Here is a 21,828-nt window from a genome sequence, read left to right on the forward strand (position 1 = left end):
AACAAACCCCATTCGCCCCCCTCCGCCCCTTCCTCCGCCCACCACCACCACCACCACGAAGGTCCTATGCCCCGAGGCAGCTCGCAGCGGTGCACCGCCTCCGGGCCGCCGGCCTCGATGGTCTCCGCCTCCGCCTCCGAGGACGAACTCGCCCTCCTCACCGGCCCGCAGCTCGTGATCCACCTTACCAAGACCCACCGCAGAGCCGACTTCGATGCGGTTTCGCGCATCCTCGCCGCACGGGACCGCGAGAGGGCCACGCTCGAGGCGAATCTGGCGGCTGCGGAGGCCGAACTCGAGGCAGCGAGGGCGCGCTTGGTGGGGGTCGACGAGGTCCACTCCAACCTAAAGGCCGCGCTCAGGGAGCTCAAAGCGCAGGAGGAGAAGACAAAGGCGCTAGCTGGCGCGTACCGCCGGCCGCGGGACGAGACCGAAGAGATGGCGCTCGTGCCCGGTGACGCCGCCCCGGAAGCGGTGCATCGGGACGAGGGGCGTGTCAAGGAGGCGAAGGAAGGGGAGGGGAACGACGACGACGGCGACGACATTATTGACCTGTGCAGCGACGGGGAGGAAGGGGAGAGGACGGCGGTGGCCGGCGAGATGGAAATGGAAGGGGACGAAGATGGGGATGACAAAGTGCCGCTGAGCCAGCGCTTCAAGCGACTACGGCGAGCCGAGCCCGGTGAGTTGGAATCGGGGAAGGGAGATGGACAGGGGCAAATCGATTCTGTCAGTATTCTGGGGAATGATCAGCAGAAATCTTCGTTTGTAAAGATGGAGGAGCAGATGACAAGAACTGGGAAGATGGCCTGTATGCCCGAGGCTTCAAAGGTGGCAGCTTCCGTGCAGGAGAGTGCAGTTGTGAAATCAGAAAAGTTTGATGATGAGATACCCAGGACAATGCTGCTTCCTTCTCCGGGGCTTCTTAGAAAGAGCCCTCTACAGAAGGGTTCTTCCAAGAGTGACTATTGTAAAGCTGGAACTGGCGAAAAAGAAGGCTCATTTGATGGTGTTCCAGCTAGTGGAGTCAGTCAGCTATTGAAGGGGGATGCAAAAATGAACAAGACACCAATGGTTGAATCATCGGACAAATGTGGCAGCAAGGTCATTGGTGCTGAAAAATGTTCGCCTCTATTAAGACCGAGTGAGGAACGGATGATATCGAGGGTTGGAGTTCCATTTGAACCTTGCAATGGCAACAACAAGTATGTCCAGGTAAAAAGGGAGGCGGGCTCGTTGCCTTCAACAATTACCAGTGAGTGGGACTCTGAAGGACATCTGTGTAGTTCAGTTTGCAACCACGTGGAGATAGCTATGCAAGCTCTCTGTGCTCTTTATCGCCAAAGGAAGTTAGCAATGGGGGATGCAAGAGAGGAATCCAGGTGTGTTAAAAGTTTAATTTGCTGAAAGTTTTTTAAAAAATATTGTTGCATATCTTGTGTATATCAATCATCACTGTTTTTGTTTAGCCCATGCTAGTAATAAACCTTAAATCATTTCAAATTGTGTTAATTTGTAGAAATCATAAATATTTGGTAATCAATTGTATTATAGAATCAGAACTGACGTTGAGTATGGTTTAGCAAAGCCACTTGAATATAAACTGCATTTACAAATTGGAAAGCCCATAGCTTTAGAAACAGGAGAGCAGGACAATATGGCATCTCTCACTATTTTATGGCTTATAGCAGCTACATAGTGCTCTATGGTCTTATTTGTTTGTTATTCTTCTGTTATATATTAAAAGCATAGTAAAACAGAACAAAGCGAGGCGAGCTATTTCAGAAAACAATAATATCCGACCGTTAATCCAGTGGACCCTCCTTTAGTTAGTTAACCACAACCGATAGATCTTCATAATTGTACGTAGGCAGACTGCAACCGGTAGATCTTCATGACTTTACCTAAATAGATCACATCAGATAGTATATACCTTTAATTCCCATTTCTTTAAACGGAAAAATAATTGTAGTTAGGCAGACTGCAACCGGTAGATCGTCATTATTGTATCTAAATAGATAGCCCGGTAGATCATCATTATTGTATCTAAATAGATAGCATTTGATGGATCTTCATGACTCCTGTAATTTCCATTTCCTTACAAGGAAAAATAATTCATTTTATCTCTTCCGGTATTAACCGTTTCTTTGGATCACAACCTCTGACAAGCCCTTGAGACACTGTAAGTCCACTTAAACATCTGAGGCTAATGAATTGGTTCGTACAGACATACATCCCTAGCAAATTGGTTCCTGAACCTATACATATTTGATCACATTCACAAATTCCGAATTAAGACCACCATACATGAATACTGAAGGTATGTATCCGTGTGGATGGTATAAAATGACAAGAGTTATCAAGATATACCCTGAACCATGCAGAAACTAACTTAATTGTGATCTGCATGCTTGTGCGTAAATTTAAGCATGATGATGGTTGTTCTGAGGATGGACATAGCGCATGCTTGTAACAAGCTCGTGCAAGAAAGAAAGAGAAAGGAATTAGGTCTGGATCAACAGACGTCCCCTGCAATAAGGCGGCGATAGCAAACTCATTGTAGTTAACAATAGCCGTGCCCTACAATCGACGTTATTCCTATTTTGTTTCCTGTGTGAAAAACTGCTTAAGTTTAATTATGTGTGCATACTAATCTTATATCAACGATCGGGGTTCTGAACATATGCAAGAGATACAGCGGCAATCTGCTAGATAGCGATCAGAACCTTTTAATTCTGTGCGATACAATATCATCTACAAACAATTTATTGGCTCAGCCAACAACTGGTAGAGCAGCCACATCTAATATGCGGACCACCAATTGTTTCACTGATCCAAATGGTGATGCACTGTACTAATCCAATATCAGTATAAACATCAACTTTTGCACAACCGGCCCATTACAAATGGCTGAGCAATCAGCTTGATATATTTCTTTACTTCTAGATATAGCCAACTCGATTAATTCTGTGTACTGATCTAATAACACGTAAAAATAACCAGCCGGGTGAGATTCTGATCTTTATTTTCTTTTAAGAAATCAACCGCTTGGTCCTGGTCCAAACTATTTTCTATTTGCATATACAAGCAGAAATGAAATATCTGGTCTAAAGTTGCTGTTTTTGCATATTTCATAAGTTATGCATGCCAATGCAAGTTCAACGAAATTTGAAAAATTAAAGATGATTTAAACATTTCCTCGTGAGCACTGTGCTAGTTTAAGTAATAATACACACCTGTTGTTGTGATGAATAGTAACACTGGGATTGACTATTCGTCACCCTGGGCGAGGAATAGTTATTCTTCACCCACCTCTATTTTATCATCTATGCACCGTAATTTTACGTTTCGTAAATTTTGTCTTATTTTAGACATAAAAAGAGAACGTAAGAAAACCTACACTCGTCGTAATGTTTTTTTTATGTTATGTAAAATTACAAATGTAAAAACATAGTGTAAAATGTACATAAAATACAATTTTTGATCTATATTTTTTTTGTTATGCCAAATTTTATGCAGTAAATCAATATGAATGTAACTATTTGTATTTCAAATGTAATTTTTTATGAAATGATCATAAGATTACCTCGGATGAAGAATAACTAATTCTAAGCGTGAGTGTAGAATAGCTTATTCTACACCCCCTAGTAACGCTATATACAAAATCTAGTAAAACGGAGTACGAAATGTAGCAATTCGGAAAATATTTTTTTTATTACCCAAGTTTGTAATTTACTACATTTTTATGAAAATTACTATAATTTACATATTGTGTTACTATATTTTGTATGTACCATTACTGGGGTGTAGAATAAGCTATTCTACACTCACGCTTAGTTTAGCGTTACTATATATATATATGCTTTTTAATCATCTTGTCCAGTATTCTTGACCAATAAATTGTTTAGTACTCCCTCTTTACATTAATATAACACTTTTTTAGACTTTTTTCTTAATGCAGTTTATAAATATCCTAAAAGTAGATAGGTGTTGAAGGAATTTAACCGTTCTTCTATATGGTGAATTTCATTAGTTTTTTTTTTTGGTAAGCAAGAGATGGGTTTTGATTTCTGCAGAATCAAGGAGACATAATGAATTAAATAAGAGGCCACAGAATAAAAGCTGATATTGACACCAATATTTATTTTACTTTGTACTAGTACATTATAAGGTCCACTATTGTCCAATGTTTCTCTCAGAAATCAAAATAAAACTAATGTTTGGTAGTCAATATTGTATTGCCTTTGTGCAATTCCCATCAGCACATAAGATATTAGAGGGCAACATCTTACATCTTTGAACTTTGTACTCCGTTTTCTATATGATGGATTCATCTTCAGCAGGTTGCTTTGAAAATATGGTCACTTGGTAAAAACTTTAAAGGTTGAGTTCAACATCACTTACCCAGTTGGGAAGTCACTTAAGAATATATTTTTAACAAATTTGGCTTTTAATTTGGTCACATCACTGAGCGCAATCTTAAGATTTGATTTTAAATTTTGCAACTAGGTTCTGAAGCCAAGTTGCAATCTGAAATTTTGAATTTTTTAATGTTTATTCCTCACAAGGGTCTTTTAGTATGTGATTTTAGGTTGAACTTTGGCAAGTTGATGGCCTTGAATTTACTCATGCAATATTGTTGTTAACCCACCCACACATGTGAAAGCATCCCAGTTAAACAAGTACATACCGAAAAAGGCATTCGCCCCGCTATATATATAAAGCAAGCCACCAGAGCCACAAGGTCCAACAAAGGTTCACACACCACACACACACAGGTAGCATACAGACATGGTTCAAGAGGCTAAACAAGTACATATCGTGGTATATCGTCTATGAATGCAGTTTTAAATGCTGCAAAGCATCACTAGAATAAGGCATTTTAGGTAGAATTCCCATGTTGTTTGTCTGTGCAACTATTCACTTCTATAAACCATTGACTGCCATTTTTAGGCATTTTTTCTATAACAGGAGTAGGTGATTCCTGTTATACCACCTTGATATATGTGCATTGCATTTTTCTTAGTAACACAATATGCATGTGATGCTTAAGTGCTGTTTGATGACACCGATATCTGAAACTATACTTGTTTCTGTTGTTCACTTCAGGGCACGTACTTTGGCGGAATTTCTTTTGGATGGTGATCTGCAGGGACCAATGAGAAGAACTGTTGCGGAACTAGAGAATCATGATGCGACAAACCCACTTTTTCTTATCCAAGTAACAATCAGTTGCTCTGGGCAGTTGTACGATATTTTCAGGAAGAAAGAAGATCCATACTTCTGTTGACAACAACGAAGCAGTAAGTACGTGGATAAGATGCAGACTCCATAACTTGTCATGGAAGAGGGGCGTATTTTGTTGTGATGCAGGTGGTACCGAACCAAACAGTATGGATTAGAGTGATCCTAATTAGTTCCTTGTCGAACCATTGTTTGAACCCGTTGATGAAGAAGCATCGACATGGCGGCTCTCATGTCGAACTTTGTTTTCTGCTAGGATTTGAAATGCTGATGCCGAGGTGCATCTCTTTTGTACAGTATGATGTAGTCATGTGACTCCCTTGCAGGGGTGTTCTGAGAATCCTCTGAGCTGCGAATTTCGTTACCATCATAGGATGCATTGTTGATGTGGGCTCTTTTGCATTTCTTCTTGATGGTCGTCTCTCTGCTTGCTCAAATTCGTCCCACCTCGCATGTTTTACTCTAATCTTTTCAGTTGGCTTGGGAGCCGTATGGGTCCTTTTTGCAGTTCGAGACTTTCAGGTTTCAGTCTAGTGTGCCATGCCATGGCACCTCCACAGGAAGGAAGGACCACGATTCACGAGCCCGTAGTTGAACCTTTCCGTCCACAACGCCCCTCGATTTCTGGGCAACAAATTCGCAGTCACATGCCATAGTCTTCCTCTGCCTGATGATGCACCAGGTCACGAGCTTGGCCACTAATTGCAGCAAGAGCCTCGTGGCTCCCGTCCGTTGTGCTCACTTTGATCTACTCTTAACAATTAGTAGATCAAAGTGCTCACGTTCATAGTGAGTACAAGACATTCTCCAACAATTGCTGGCGAAGCTTCCATCCATTCCCATGGAATATCCTGGGTTACCCCTCTCAGTCACTATGCTCAAAGGAGTGCACTTTCTCCCCTAGAAGATAAAATTGCAGATCTGGGCCGCCACGTGTGGAGGGTGCTCTGCCGTCGCCCCCGCACGGATCTGCGGCGTGCCGGTCGCGGCTGGCGCGTGTGGGGCTCCGAGACGCCTGGATCTGGCGCGTAGGAGGCGGGCTGGGCGGGAGGACTCGGAGGCAGCGCGGATCTGGGCGTGGTGGCGCGTGGTGACCGCGGGCAGTGCCGGAGTAGACAGCAGAGGGGCTCCGGCCGCGTTTTGGATGTGTGGTGCAGGACCCGTTCTGGTCTCTGCAGGCCCGTCGTTGGGGGAGGCTTAATGGTGGCCCTGCACAGCGATGGCGCGCTTGCTGTGTGTGGGGTGTGCAGCCAGTGGAGGCAAGGGTCGACTTCGGCCTGCTGCGTGGGAGTGGCTGCCCCGGATGAAAGCCTGGCTGGTGCTGACCGGCCGGCGGCGATGACGCCTGTGGGCGTTGCCATCCTCCTTGGAGACGTTGTCGGGATTCTCACAGCCGGATCTCCCGGATCAAGTACTTCAGGTGAAAACCTAGATCCTGCTACAGGGTCGGGCGGTGGCGTCGTCTTGAACGTCGTTCCCCTTTTTTGGGCGTCGTGTTGAAGACTTTGATCCCTGTGGTGCCTACCTACGACTGGACGTGCACAGTGGCTTCTGTGGCAACGATGACGGCGGCGAGCAATGCCGGAGGCGTGGCCCTGGGCGTGGTAGCTGGCTCTTCTTCTCCGGCGTGTTCGTGGGAGTGCCTCGACTGTCTGTGGTTGTGAAGTCGAAGCCGCAGTGGGGGACCGGTGGTATACAATGACGCGTGTCAAGTGGTTCATTCGGTGATCCTCCGTGACGCCACCCCTGCCCAGCTTCCTTAGTAGTTCACCGTCGGAGTCGGAGCTGCGCTACCTAGTGTGGTTTGTAAGGAGTGTTGCGCTGCAGCTACTAGGGCTGCTGTTTTTCTTTTTGTCTTTTGATCTTCGGATCCTCTGGTCCTAGCCACCTTGTTGTTTTCCGTTGCTTCCTGCTATTATCAATGAATGCCAGCAATGCTGGATCTTAAAAAAAGAAAGATAAAATTGCATGTAAACTTGCGCCGTGGGCGGGAAAGCATGTGGCGGCTCAAGGCCGTCCTGGTCAAGGCGGTGCTCTCTGCCATTGCCATCGACCACATCACCACGCTAGTCCTTTCGGCGGAGGTGCTGAAGAGGATCGATGCCCTAAGACATGTGTTTCTTTGGGTGGGCTGCAATAAGGTCACCGAAGGAAAATGCAATGTCAACTGGAAACGGGTGTGTGAGCCAAAGATTATGAGAGGTCTGGGAGTTTTTTACTTAAACAAGTTCGCCACTGCTCTCCACCTCCCATGGCTTTGGTTTGATTGGTCCGAACCATCCAAGCCTTGGTACGGTCAGAGTACCCCTACTGCATATGATGATATAATATAGATAGAGATCTCTTCGCGGCGGCTACTAAAGTCTAGCCGGGAATGAAGGCAAAATTTTGGGAGTTAACTTGGCTTGACGGTTTGAGGCCAAGGGAAAAATATTGATACTTCTAGAAAGAAGGGTAGCACGGTGCAAAAGGCTCTACATGATAACTTATAGGTTCCCAAATTGACATGACATACGATATTACTATTGACCACATCCACGAGTTCACCACGGAGATGTTGGATGGTGTTATTCTTGACCATGACATAGATGATATGATCACGTGAAAGTTTACGGATAACGGCCTCCCCTTGAAGTCCTCGGCCTACAAGATGCAATTCGAGGGGATCACTATCACACCTTTGCTAAAGACCGTTTGGGAGGTGTGGGCTACTCCAAAATGTAAGTTCTTCGCTTGGTTGATCATCCACAATAGATTTTGGACGGCCGATAGGCTTCACCATATGGGGTGGCAAATTACAGTTTGCGCCCCCTTCGCAACCAAGTTCAGGAAACATCGCCCCACCTTCTTTTTCAATGTCGCAACACAATTCTGTTTCAAACACGGTCAAGGTGCGAATTGGCCTTGGTGAAATCATGACTAATGAATGGTCGAGTATGGTCGCGTTGAAAGATTGGTGGACCAATATTGCCCTCAAAAGATCTTCAAATCGGAAAGCAATGACCTCCCTCATGATGCTTATAGCCTAGAATGTTTGGAAAGTGCTTAACGCTAGGGTCTTCCGGAACACATCTACCCCAACTACGATCATTGTTGATAAAATCCTTGAGGCGGCGAGGTTGTGGGTGATTTGAGGTGCTAGGGAGCTTGGGTGTTGTTTTACTTCGCGGGTAGTGGTTTTATTGTCGCTGTTGTCTGGACCCTCTTCCTCTTGTTTTTAACTGGACCCTCTTCTCCTTGATCAATGAAATGGAAAAACTTTTGCCTCGTTTCGTCAAAAAAAAAAAATGCAGCGACCGTCTATCCACTCCAGGTGGAGATGGGAGGATCTGTGAGTCCTATTTTTAGGGTAGAGGATCTGATAGTACTGATTACAGGTCAAAACGATAGGCAGTGAGAGAGAGAGAGAGTTACTATGCCTGAATCTATCTAAGCGAACGAGGAGCAAGGCTGGCCACTCCCATTTATGCACGAGCTCGCCTATTTCTGATCAAGGGTATATAAATCCGGGTCTCGCCGAAATTCATGCGAGCACAACAGAAACGCCAGCCTCTTCTCTTGCGCCTCCCCTTCCTCTCCTCGTCCTGATCTCCAGAGCGAGAGGGAGGGAGACCTAGATTCTAGATAGAAACTCCAAGCCCGGCCGTTTCGGTTATCCAGAGACCAGAGGACATGGCGTCAATCTCCAGAGCGTCGTCCCTTGTCGCCATGGCCATCGTCGTCGTGCTCGCCTCCGTGGCCAACGCCCAGGGCCCTGCCCCGGCACCCACCGCCAGCGATGGTTAGTATTTTCTTCCTCTCCTTGTCCTCTCATCGTGCGTGTGTGTGATGCTTATTAGTAGTGATTTGCTTGGTTTTGTGGATCGATGTTGGCAGGAACGAGCGTGGACCAAGGGATCGCGTACGTGCTCATGTTCGTGGCGCTCGCCCTCACCTACCTCATCCACCCGCTGGACGCCGCCTCCGCCTACAGGCTCCTCTGAACTGGGCTCCCCCTCTTCTGTAGTAACTCGACGCCGCCGTGTGTGTAATCAGTTCATCCAGTTTAATCGTTCGTTCCGAAAACCAGGATTGTAGTCTATGTAGTTTGTTCTTTCTTTCTAGCTTTTCAGTTGGAGATTTGCGAGTGAGGAAAATGATGCCGATTCCTTTACTTCTAGTTCTAGAGATGTAATGCAGTTATTCTCTGTCCGGAAATTATCCCCGCAGAAGATTAACAAACACACACTAGTGCATGCATAGATGCATGCTTGGTATGGTTATTTTGTCCCCTTTCGATCGCTGCGTCCTCTCATGCATTCGTCGACGGTGGTGGCTGTTATTCGGTGCTCCAGGGAGGGAACTTGCCATCCTTGTGCACATGCCCAGCGCGCGGCGTTGCCCTCCCCGCCGGAGATCTCTTCCAGCGATCGTCCCATTGTCTCAGGGACGATCTAGGAACGTGAAGAAGAGGCCGAGCATGTTGGTCACGGAGAGCGCCTGCTTCATGTACTTGACGCCGCCCTTGAGAATGAGGCTCTGCACCCCGTAGGCCGCGGCGACGGTGCCTGTCTTGCGCGATGCCGCGCTGATGGCGTGGCATGTAGACTGCACGCGCGTCGGGAATAGCTCGCGGGCATAACGAAGGTGGTGTTGTTGGGCCCCAAGTTTACAAAGAAGAACGTGAGCGCCTACAGGACAGCGGAGAGGATGTGGGTGTGGTTCTTGAGGTATTTGTATTTGATGCCCGTCACCAGCAGGAACAGAGACATCATGAACAAACCAAGGAGCTGGATCAAAGTACCAGCAATTAACATGGATGTTGGAAAATTTTAATGTATGCTCCCTCTTACCTTTTCTTTTCTTAACAGATCTAAACCATTGATTTGATCAACTCTTACCTTCTTACCACTCATGCGTTTTCGAAAAGGAGGAATGCCCCCTGCCTCTGCATCTCTTGATGCACACAATCATTTTATTAAAAAATCCAGGTTCAACACAAAGTCTCAAACAATAGTACGAATCTCAAAAAATAAATTTGCCACAACAAGCGAAAATAGGGGAAGATGACTAAACACCTACTCTATTATTGGACCGCCATCCAAACCGGTTGTAAGTATCCCGTGTAACCATCTCTTATCGGTTGCACCCAATATCCATATGCTACCTGTGGTCCACATGGCTAAGTAACGACCACATATGGACCCAAGTAGACGCCCTGAAGATAACTTGTAAAAAATTGATCATGATTTGTCTGCTAAGGCAACATCGTTCCGACAATTCCAAATGGCCCAAAGTAAAGCACATATTCCAACTCGTATATGTGCCGTGGTCTTGGGCTCTATACCATTTAACCAAGTCCCAAATAAATGTGAGAATGTAACGGGCGGCACAATGTTAAAAGAAACATGAATTATTCGCCACAATAACTTAGCAAGTGGGCATTGGAGAAAAAGATGCTCTATTGTTTTGTCTTTATCACGAAAGCAACATCTTTTACTTCCTTCCCAACTACGCTTGGTCAAGTTATCTTTTTCAAAATTACTCTTTTATGTACAAACCACATAAACACCTTGATTTTCAATGGCACCTTAATTTTCCAGATGTGGATCTACCTTAGGACATGCCCAGTGTTAATCAAGTATATATACATAGATTTAACCGAGAACACTCCTAATGCAGACAAGTTTTAAAGTAAGGAGTCTGCTGCATCAGATAGGTTAACCTACATTAACCTGCGCACGAGATGCAACCATCTATCCCATCTTTAACCCACTAACAATCGTCTGAACTGAATGTTAAGAGGAACCGATCCCAACACTGTAGCAACAGAAACCTCTTTCCATTGTGCAATGTTATATAAGAAAGGGTAATGCAAGGCTAGTAGAATCTCGCCCAACCAGGTGTCCTCCCAAAACCGAGTAGCATGTCCATTCCCTACAATAAACTTGCTCCTCTTAAACAAGGCAACCTTTGTCCTCATAAGCCCCTTCCAAAAAGGCGAGTCTGACGATGTGCCGTGACTTGAGCCAACGTTTTAGAATGTAAATATTTATTACGCAGCAGTTGAATCCATACTTTGTCCCTCTCTACCGCCAATCGGTATAGCCATTTGCTAAGTAAGCACTTATTTTTCACTTCAAGAATTTCCATACCCACGCCACCTTGATCCTTCGATTACAGATAATGTCCCATTTGGCCAACCTATTTAGTTCTGTTTTCGTCGATTTGCCAAAAAAATGAGATCAATAAAAATCCAATCTTTTCCGTACGCCTAGGGTACTTCAAAGAAGGAAAGGAGGAACATCGACATGCTCGTGAGCACCAAATTAAAGAACCAACCTCCCTCCATAAGATAAGAGTTTGCCTTCCAGCAACTCAAATTCTTTTCAAACCGATCTTCGATGCATTTCCACTCTTTATTAGTGAGTTTGTGATGATGAATCGGGATCCCCGAGTAAGTAAAAGGTAATGAACCTAGCTCACACCCGAACAATTATTTATAATTATCCTATTCTTCTTTGACTTGACGCGTCCAAAATAGAACAACTCACTCTTATTAAAATTGATCTGCAGTCCGAACAGTTGTTCAAAAAGGCATAAAACAAATTTTATGTTTCTTGCCTTTCCTAGGTCATGTTCCATGAAAATAATGGTGTCATTTGCATATTGTAGAATGGATACCCCACCATCCACTAAATGTGGGATAATACCACCTACCTTCCTTGTTGTCCTCTTTTGCTCTGCTAATGAGAACGGCTAAAATATCAACGACAACATTAATTAAAAAGGATAGGAGACATCAGATCTCCCCTCTCTCAATCCTTTTTGCATCTGGAAGTAATGGTCCATATCGTCATTAATCTTGATTCTAACGCTGCCTTCCTGTACAAAGGATTCGACCTGCTTTCTCCAAGCCGGATCAAGCCCTTTCATATGCAAAGCTTGCCGGAAGAATGGCCACTTCACTTTATCATAAGCCTTTCAAAATTCACTTTGAAGACCACTCCATCAAGTTTCTTCGAATGGATTTCATGCAATGTTTCATGTAGAACGATCACTCCCTCAAGAATGTGTCGTCCAGGCATGAAGGCAGTTTGAGTTAGTTGGACCATAGAGTGTGCAATATGTGTCAGGTGGTTCTTACCAACTTTAGTAATGTGAAAAGATGGGGTAAGAGGAAGCATGCTAAAATTACTCATGTTTAAATGTGTAAGTGTAACCAACCAAGTCGGTCTAGTGATTCAAATTTAATAGTATATACGGATTGTTTATGAGTGTATCCATGCATATACCTTCCCATCTTGTCGATGAGGGCGACCGTGTACCTGGCAGTCTCCGGCATCTTCATCCGCTAGTAGAAGGTCGCCACCGCCGGGACCGCCTCGAGCATCAGCACGATGCACCACATGTAGTCCGCCGACGACTCTCTTTCCACGAGTGCAGGGTTGTAGTGGAGGAAAAGGCCTGAGACGATCATGGACACGAGCCCTGCGAATATGATGTCGACGTCCTGCATGGTGAATACAACGGCGATGAAGACGCGACGGGTCTTCTTGTTGGGGTACTCAGACATGATGATGGTTGACAACAACGGGTAGACCCATCGATGCCGAAGCCAAGCCAAAAGCGGAAGAGGCACATCGTGCCAATGATGGCGTCAGAGTTGTCCCTGAAGGATGGCGCAGGCAGGGGTGGGGTGTGGGTGTTGGGGGGGAGGGGTGGGGTGTGGGTGTTTGGGGGGGGCGTGCCCCCCCCCCCCTCTCAGACATAAAATAGCTCTGCCTCTAACTATGGCCTTCATGTGGTACATCGGGTGCGGCCGAAATCACTGTTCTAACCTCATACGCAAAGGTTAGCATGATATGACGCGTCTGGAGTTTTTTTTCCAGATCTGACTTTTTTTGGTCACATCAACATTCCTGCAGTTTTGGCTATATGGGAAACACCACATTCAATGGCGTTTCACCCCTTGACCCAAGACGCCATAGAGTGTGACGTTTCCATCCATGCATGCATCTAGTCATGCTAGCTAACTCCCATCATATCCATGCCTATTTAGTTAGCTAAGTAGCTTGGTTCTATCACTATATCATCCAACACCGGGGCTTACGGTCGTTAACGGCTCGGTTGGACGCATCCGCTAGGCCCGACTGTGACTGAATCGTCATGAATGAATCGACGCACAGTCCAACCACACTCTCTCCTCTCGCTCTCTTGTGCCGCTCTGCTTCTCGCTCTCGTAACCGCCGCCGCCCACTCGTCGCCGCCATGGTTTTTTGGAAAGACAGCGAGAGCAGTGACGAGCCCATGGAGGACTTCGATTCAAACGTAATCCCCTCTCTCTTCGGTCGCATAGGGTTGGACTAGGGTTATGGTTATGGCTACGATTTGGGACATTTCAATCTCGACCTTCAGTTTGAACCGAATCCAGGCGATTTGACTTGCCGCCACTGTTTTGAAGGCATTGTGGAGTATGAAGAGGTCCCTGTCTTGTGCTACCACAAGCAAAACCCAAAGAAATTGGTTGTCTTTGAAGGCAGCTTCACTGGTAGGAGGTTATGGATGTGTTGAAACTGTAAGGAAATTTTCCTTACATTTTGCCCTCTATCTATGTGCTGAAAATGCTTGTTGTTAATTTTGATGTTAATTATTTGCAGAGATAGAAATTTAGGTACCGTTAGTTATATCATAGTTTTTGTAAACTGAACAAAGTGCTCTGTGTCCATGGGCACATAGACAGTAATGAATTATGTGCAGTTTTTTATGCACGTAAATTGTAGTTCATAGTTAAATTTGCATGTTATGCCCATGATTTCTTGGTGCTTACAGTGTGTTCATTGCATTCAAGATATCATTCATAGTTAAAACATATGTTAATTTTTTGTGCATGTGTATATCAATTGTTAGTGAAATTGTAGGTTTTGTCAAGTGTTTAAATTAATGGTTAGATTTTTGTTGTCAAGTTTCTAATTTGATGCTATTGTTTGGTCTTGCAGGGAGGCATAAACTGTGGCTTTGTTCACTGGGTTGATAAGGAGTGACCTAAACCACCGAAGACGGCACTTTACAAGCTCTGGGATAAATATGAAGAATGCATAGATGAAAGAATCCAGGATGGGCTTGATCATGCAGAGGAAGTCTTGAAGCTTACAGAAAAGATTAAGGAGGCGGAGCTTTAGTACAACAAGCTTATTCATAGTGTCAAAATGTTATCATCAAATGAACAACCATAAGATACCAAATGAGGATAAGGCCGGGAGAAGGAGTTGAAGAAGAAGCAACTAATCACGAGTGATCTGAAGTACATTATTATGGCCCAAGGAAACTCAATTAGGAATCTGGAGAGGGAGAGTAATGAGGTGAAGGAGGAGAGCAATGAGGTGAAGGAGGATAGCAATGAGCAATTAGATGACAAATTGGCCGATCAAAGATGACATTTCTGGTCGTCATCGAAATTGGACTTCGATGACAAACCTAGAACCGTTTTATTTTTTGTGACTGCGCTTCTATGACGGACTGGCTGACGGTCGAAAACCAACATGATTTCACTTTTTGTAATTCAATTGATATGTGTGAGTAGTCCCCTCGGGCTAAGAGCCGAGGCGTAGACTCACATCCCTCTGTACGTAAAAGGGATTGATGTTTTACTTTAAGAAGAGAATGATAGTTTGTCTCTCGTCTCTATCTCAATCCTAAGGCTCGCCGATACCCGAGATACCGAAGATTGAAACAAGGAGAGGTTAAGGGCAGAGAGGAGAGGAAAGCTATACCGAAAGCCGATGATGGTAAGAGGAGTAATCTAGCCAGAATCAAGTCTCTGGTCGAGACTAATATGCGGTCATGAAACGCTCATGTGTTGGTCTAAGTTAGTAAACTTAATAACCGAGGTAACCCCGTGAGTCTAATAAGGCCAAAATTGAATACCAGATCCTCGATGGGTCGACAGTCGGTCAGGGTGTTATTGGGATGAATCTCCCACGTAATGTGTTTACAAGATATAATAGTGTTTACAAGTGTCATTTTAATCTACCTAATTTATATCCCAAGTGTGTGTACACAATTGCATGTGAAACCTTAGCCCTGGCTTATTTCCTCTATATTGTTACAACATCTCATATATTTGTTGGTCCGGAAAACTGGAACAATTTGCGATAACAAAATATTACAAAAAAATCCTTGTCAAACTTAATTCACTTGCTGAGTTTAATAAATCCTATCCTAGGGTTCTAAAGAAAGAAGGCTAAATTGGAGTTAATCAATGAACTTTTTTCAAATATGTAAATATTCTTTCAAATTTTGTGAATTTTTTTATTAGAATTCATGAACTTTCTTTCATATTTGTGACTTTTTTAAAATCGGTGGACTCTTTTCAATTTTGAAAAACTTCTCCAAAATCCATGAACTTTTCAAACATGGAAATTTAAGAAAATAAATTTATTTAAAATTATTGAACATTTTCAATTAGTGAAATATTTAGAATTGATGAAATTTTCCGAAATCTCAAATATTTTAAAATATAGGAACATTTTTTGTATTCGTGAACAATTTCTAAATTCAGGATTTTTTAATTCAAAAACTTTTCTCAAATTCGTAAACATTTTTTAAAATATTCGAATATTTTTAATCAGTGAACGTTTTTAAGTCAACAGCAGAGGAACAAAGGAACCAACTGAGCCAAAAAAACAAAAACAAAATTGAGGCGTGAGAGAGAAAAAAGAGTGCTAGCAGCGAACGAGCAAAACCCATTTTGGGCTGCAGCCCGCGGGAGCACGCGCGCAAGCCGCTAGCAACATTCACCGTGCATTAAAAAATGTTCATGAAATGTCAAATTATTGGTCATGCAATTTTTTTTTAAAAAAATAGTACTATCATTCATAAAGTGCTTGAGACATTAATTTTTTCCCACATTTTAAAATATGTCCATAACATTTGTCATAAAAACATGAAAATATAACAATTTGGTGTAATTTGTATAAAAATCAAACCATTCATTTTTTTTATGATATTTAAATACCTATCAATGTGTATCTTAAAAAACATGTTAACCGTGAGTTAAAGGAACTTCATTCTGTACTAAAATAATGTTCATTGTGATTTTATAAAATACTCATCTTATGCGAAAATGTTCATTTTCTAATTTAAAAATGATCATCGTTTATTTAAAAATGTTCTACATATTTTAAAAATTATTCACCGTATTTATATGAAAAATGTTTACTAGCATTTTAAAAATGTTCAACATGTGTTTAAATAATTTTCGTCTTGTATTTTTCATTATTCACTGTTTGTATAAAAAATGTTCAATTTGCATTTGGCGAATGTTAAATGTGTATTTAGAAAACATGTCCAGCGTGTATTAAGAAAAGATTAATGTGTATCGAGAGAATGTTCAAGCCATGAACAAAATTTGTTCAACATGTATCTTTTTCTTTAGGCTTGTTCAACCTGTATCTGAAAATGAAAAAAGTGAGTCTCGAGCCAATTGCCGGCCCGCCGCGAGCTGGTGCGTCGGACCGCTGGCCCGGCCCACCGTTTGTTTGACGGGCAGGCCGTGGAGACGAGTGCACAGGGTCCAAACGGAACGGCACCGAGCCGTCACTTCAGTAGTACGCATCTTTGTCTCAAAATACCCCCCCAAAAAAATCTTTGTCAAAAAAAAAAGTAGTACGCATCTTCGTCCTCGCCGCCACGTAGCTCCTTCGCCATCTTATCTTTTGCGTTGTCTCCTTCCCCATGTGGTCACCGTGGTACGTGTTCTTGCTCGGGGGCGCTACGTGGGTCGTGGACTCGTGGTCGACCCGACCGCCTCAGCCAGGAGCCAGCCTGCAGGACCACGCCGCTCTCCGTCCTCCCGCACGCCGCGCCATCGCCCGCTCGCTGGATTCGCATTCACTCCCTCGCTCTCGCCACTGTTGGTCACAAGATTCACACGCGCACGCGTACGGGCCTCGCCGTCATAACTCCCTGCCCGGCCGGCCGGAGCCGAGCCCGATCTCAGGGAAAACGCGCCGTTGCTGCACCCGGCGTAAATGCCCATGAATACCCAAACACCTGCTCCTTACAAGGGAAGCCAGCGGCCATGTCTGTCTATCGCACGGACATGGCACGACGGTGTCCGGCCCGGCAGGCGGACACTGTACCGATGCAAACTCCGACACGGCACTGCCTCGATCCCAAGTCGGGGTGGTGTGAGTGAGCGTTTGATCAGGCAGATGATTTCCCAACAAAATCATGGCCCCGACCGACCACCAAAACCCGCAAGCTTTCTGCGCAACTAAATCATGGCCTCCCCATTTGGAGCAGGGAGCGTTTGGACCACGCCGCGGAGCCGTGCCAACCAAAGCACGCATGCACCATGCTAGTAGCTGTGGACTGTGGAGTGGAGTGGAGTGGAGAGTGAACATTGAACAACACCAATACGTACGTACGCCCTGCATCATATCGGAGTAGACAGTACTACACAAAACTTTGACGTAGTATAGTACCCAGCACAGCAGTGGTAGCACTTGGAAACTTTACCCGGATCATATATTTCTCTTCTCGTCGACTCAACACAGAAAAGCAGCAACGCACACGGACATGTTACAAATACACGGGGACACACCACACGTACACGACAAAATACTCTCGACATACACGAAAAAAGATAGGGAAGCAAGCTCCGTCGCCCCCGTCTAGAAAATCGCGGGAAGCTGGTTGAGCGGGAACAGGTCGCGCAAATCCTGGAAGTAGTCGTTCTCCTGCACCGGCGCGGCCCACGGCTCGGCCTCGCCGCCGGCGGACGCGTCCCACGAAGCCTCCTCGGCTGAGGACGGCTCGGCGTAGAGGAACCCCGACTGCGGCTCGAAGTCCCAGAAGCTGCTGCTGGAGTAGACCGGTGCGTCCTCGAACGGCACGAACTCGCCCAACTCCTCCGGAACGCTGAGGCTGCTGCCAGCAGCGGCGGCGTCGCCTTGGCAGGCCTCCGAGTCGCCCCTGTCCTCCGCCAAGGACGACATCGACGGCACCTTGCGGAGCACGGACGTCGGGGACGACACCGCCTGCGAGGACTCCGCGCCGGACTCGTACCCGGCCGCCGTCAGGTCCTCCTGGCCGCCCTCCGAGTTGGTGGACGTGGAGAAGTTGGTCGTGGCGGTGGCGCCGCGGAGCTGAATGGCCGCGTTGTCGTACACGCGCGCGGCCTCCTCGGCGGTGTCGAAGGTGCCGAGCCAGAGGCGCACGCCGCGCCACGGGTCGCGGATCTCCGCCGCGTACTTGCCCCACGGCCGCCGCCTGACGCCGCGGAACTTGGTGCTCTGCGCAGCGGAGCCGCCGCCCTTGGCCAGCCTCTTCCGCGCACCGGTACATCCACCAACACGCCTCGGCAGGTCGTCGTCTCCCGCGCTGCACTGCTCCGGCGAAGCAGCAGCAGCCTGCACAAGCGGCGCCGGGGCCGGCGGAAGCTCCCGCACCATCCTTCCCACCCTCCGAGCGGCGCAGCCCTCGTCGTCCTCACTGGACGAGTCCGTCACGTCGGGATCGTCCCAGTAGATTCGCACTGTACGCGACCGCGACATGGCACGCGCCACCACCGGAAACGCGGAAACCACACAAAGGAGGATACCGATGTCTCTCTCGCCCAAAAACCCTTTGAAGACACAGGTAGAAAGCTCAGAAGGAGCCCCCTGGCCCCAGCAGGAAAGGAAGCTGCAGCCTTAACCGAGCAAGCTGACGATCGATTGAGCGGGTGGATCGCTCGCTCCTGCTCCGCGCGCGGATCAGCAGGGGAATAAGACCAAAGGAACGGCAATAGTGAGGAGGACGGAGTGAGGATGCGAGCAGAAGCAGGCGCAGGGGAAGGCAATAAAGACGGCCTCCTCCTCCTCTTTACCTTCTTTTTATTTAGAAAAAAGGCGAGCAGAAATGTAACAGCGCAGTAAAGCCCTCTGCCTGCCGCGAGGCGCCGGGATAATAACGGTTTTCGAACTCCGTAAAATTTTAACTCGACGAGAGGAACAGAGGAGCGTGGAGCGCAGCAACGAAACGAAAGCGCGAGGAACAAGGACGGGAGTGGAGAAGAGAAGAGAATGAGCAGAGCCTCGGAGATAGCTGAGCTGAGCTGGGAAGCGGTGATGGGATGGGATGGGAGATTTGGGGGTTTGGGGAGGTTTTTGGGAGAGTGGACTGGCTGAGGTTCGTTAGCGCCGTCTTATAGGATCCCCCGGCCCGACAGGCCCTGCGGGAGCCCACGCCCGATTCCGCCGTGAAAGCGTTTTTAACTCCGCCTCGCCTCGCCGGCCGTAATTAAAGCCTGCGGGTTTAACCTCTCCTCCAGCCGCATTTACTGGCTGGCATTGGTTTACGGGGCAGGTTCCATTTCAAATCCCGCGCCACTAGTTTAATTACCGAACCCCGAGGACGAGGACGCCTCCGTCCATTTTACTCGTAGCTGTAAACTGTGCGCGGCGCCTGCAAAACTGCTGCCGTGTTTGGCACTGTGGGTAACTGGTGCCGTGGTCGCCGGCTGGCTGGATGTGTGCAGTGCCGCAGCGCAAGGGGAGAAGAACTACCGGGGTGCGATGCGTGACGGGCATGGGCGGCCTGGCCTGGGCAACTTAACTCGTAGGCTGTGCCAGTGCCAGTGCGCGCTGGTCTGCTCCAACTGTGACGCCGCGACCGCAGCTTGCGCCATCGTGTCCTTCTCTTCAATGGAGGCTGTGTTCTTTCAGGAAGATGGGGTTTTCCTAGCACTTGCTTACTCGCCTAGCACTACAGTCCTTCGTTCATCACGTACCTTTTTTTTTGGAGAAGGGTTCATCATGTAGCTGCATGTGTTTCCTGGCTGAATGTCGGAGGAGCGAGGCCATGAAGGCATGACGTGCTCCCACCACTGCTCGCATTGGTCGACGCTTCCCGGTTCCTCCGGCGTAGTGGCGGTGTGGACGGCCGATTCCTCATCCACACTCTACTCACTGCCACGCCACTGGCGGTGGTTCTGGTTCACCCAGTCAAGCCCGCACCGATGAGCCGCGCGCTGGGAGTGCGTGCCCCAGTCACCCTATTCCTTCCGAGCTCCGGCTCCAGTGCGAGCGAGAGACGGAACACGGTCGCGTGCGTCCCCGTCGTCATATTTTTTTGGCCGCCGTACGGAGGCCGACCCCGCGCCCGCGTGGTCCCTGAGCGGCGGGGGCCGCCGGGCAGTGCCGGTCGCTCGCACTCACGCGGGACGCAGAGGGGATGGAGGATGGCACGGGGCCACTGCCGCAGGGAAGGGCGGAGCCAATGGCGGGCCGAGGCTTGGTGGGGCCGTTGTGGCGCGAGTGCAGGCATCGGATTGCGGGAGGCGGGAGGTGGGGCGGCACGTGATGCCGGTCGGTCCTGGACGGAAAGGAAACTCCGGTCAATTCGTCGGGCGGAGCACCGGCGTCAGGGAGCCTCTGACCCGGAGGACGGAGAGCCATTTATCAACTCCAACCAAGGACAGCCTCAAGGCGCAACACAAAATTGTCCCTAAAATGTCTAAACATGACGGTCTAAATATCTTTTGCCATCGAATGGCGATCATATAAGGGAGTGCCTAGAACTCATCTAAATAAAATATAAATTGGTCTCATTCACATGACGTCATCCATCTGTGTATAAAAGGTGTGGTCGTTCTATATTGTCGCTACTTCTTCCTGGGCCGTTCGTTGTTTGTTGTGTTTTTATGGGCCAGTGTACAATAACGAAAGTTGTCCGTTGTTTGTTGTTGATGAATAGAAGCATGAAGCAGCTGGGCCCTTACCCTTATTTAGGGAGCGTTTTTCTGTTGTTGTTTTTAGTTTTCTTGCTCGAAAACAATAGCTCGGAGGAGCCTTTGCCTGGGCCCTGCCTTGTTTTATGCCAACATTATTAAAAAATTTCAAATGAATTGCCTAAAAAAGAAAATGTTAAACAGCTCGAAAAGAAAAAAAATCTGTGAAAAATAAAAAAAAATATGTATGTATGTAAGAATGTTTATCGCATGAAACATGTTCACCATGTATTTTTTTAAATGTCACATATAAAAAAGTGCACCAAGTATTTGGACAAAAATCATTGCGAATATAACTAGGGTTATATTGGTGCTTGGTACTAGCGAGCCATGTAACAATCTGAATGTTTGAGCAAAACCAATTTGATTGCATCAATTGCGTGAGTGTTGTGACAGTTGCAGTTGCGACACCCACCCTCTGACTAAGCGAGTGAGAGCTCATGGGCCGATCCATGTGTGTGTTATAGCAGCAATTCCATGGTTTTAGCGTGGATAGGACATCTCAAGAGGCTCAAACGACCACCACCAACTGGCACCGAGACCGACATGTGTAAAGACACCACAACGACACACCAAAAAACTTCATTTTCCTCTAGGAAATATTGTCTCCAACAAAAACCCGACACGATATACAAATGAAAAAACACCTTCATAATATAGTTGATTTTTCACTCAAGGAAAAAAATAAAAATATATATAGTAAAGAAATTTAAAAGAAACAAATGTAAACAAAAAATGATATAAGAAGAAATGTTAGTTGCACAGGCAATGTTTGCTGGGCGACTATATCAAAATAAATTATTGTGTATGATCAACGATGATACAACTAT

At 46.4% G+C, this 21,828-nt stretch overlaps 3 protein-coding genes across 3 annotated transcripts; 2 read left to right on the plus strand and 1 right to left on the minus strand.

Moving 5' to 3' along the window:
- Window positions 1-51: 51 nt before the first annotated feature.
- Window positions 52-5,630, plus strand: LOC123078704 (uncharacterized; the record flags this gene model as incomplete). The annotated part of the gene is given in 2 exon segments (XM_044501295.1): window positions 52-1,382; window positions 5,110-5,630. Coding segments are annotated over 2 exon segments (1,497 nt in total). The 3' UTR covers window positions 5,291-5,630.
- Window positions 5,631-8,738: 3,108 nt separating this feature from the next.
- LOC123074594 (arabinogalactan protein 16) lies at window positions 8,739-9,520 on the plus strand. Its single transcript, XM_044497394.1, has 2 exons — window positions 8,739-9,025; window positions 9,121-9,520. Exons 1-2 carry the CDS (start codon window positions 8,917-8,919, stop codon window positions 9,225-9,227), a joined length of 216 nt encoding a protein of 71 aa, XP_044353329.1. The 5' UTR covers window positions 8,739-8,916; the 3' UTR covers window positions 9,228-9,520.
- Window positions 9,521-17,622: 8,102 nt separating this feature from the next.
- LOC123078705 (pathogenesis-related genes transcriptional activator PTI6) lies at window positions 17,623-19,398 on the minus strand. The gene has a single exon (XM_044501296.1). The coding sequence runs from the start codon at window positions 18,780-18,782 to the stop codon at window positions 17,901-17,903; it is 882 nt and encodes a 293-aa protein (XP_044357231.1). The 5' UTR covers window positions 18,783-19,398; the 3' UTR covers window positions 17,623-17,900.
- Window positions 19,399-21,828: the final 2,430 nt, after the last annotated feature.

This window comes from Triticum aestivum, chromosome 3D (assembly GCF_018294505.1).
Source record: "Triticum aestivum cultivar Chinese Spring chromosome 3D, IWGSC CS RefSeq v2.1, whole genome shotgun sequence".
Lineage (NCBI taxonomy): Eukaryota > Viridiplantae > Streptophyta > Magnoliopsida > Poales > Poaceae > Triticum > Triticum aestivum.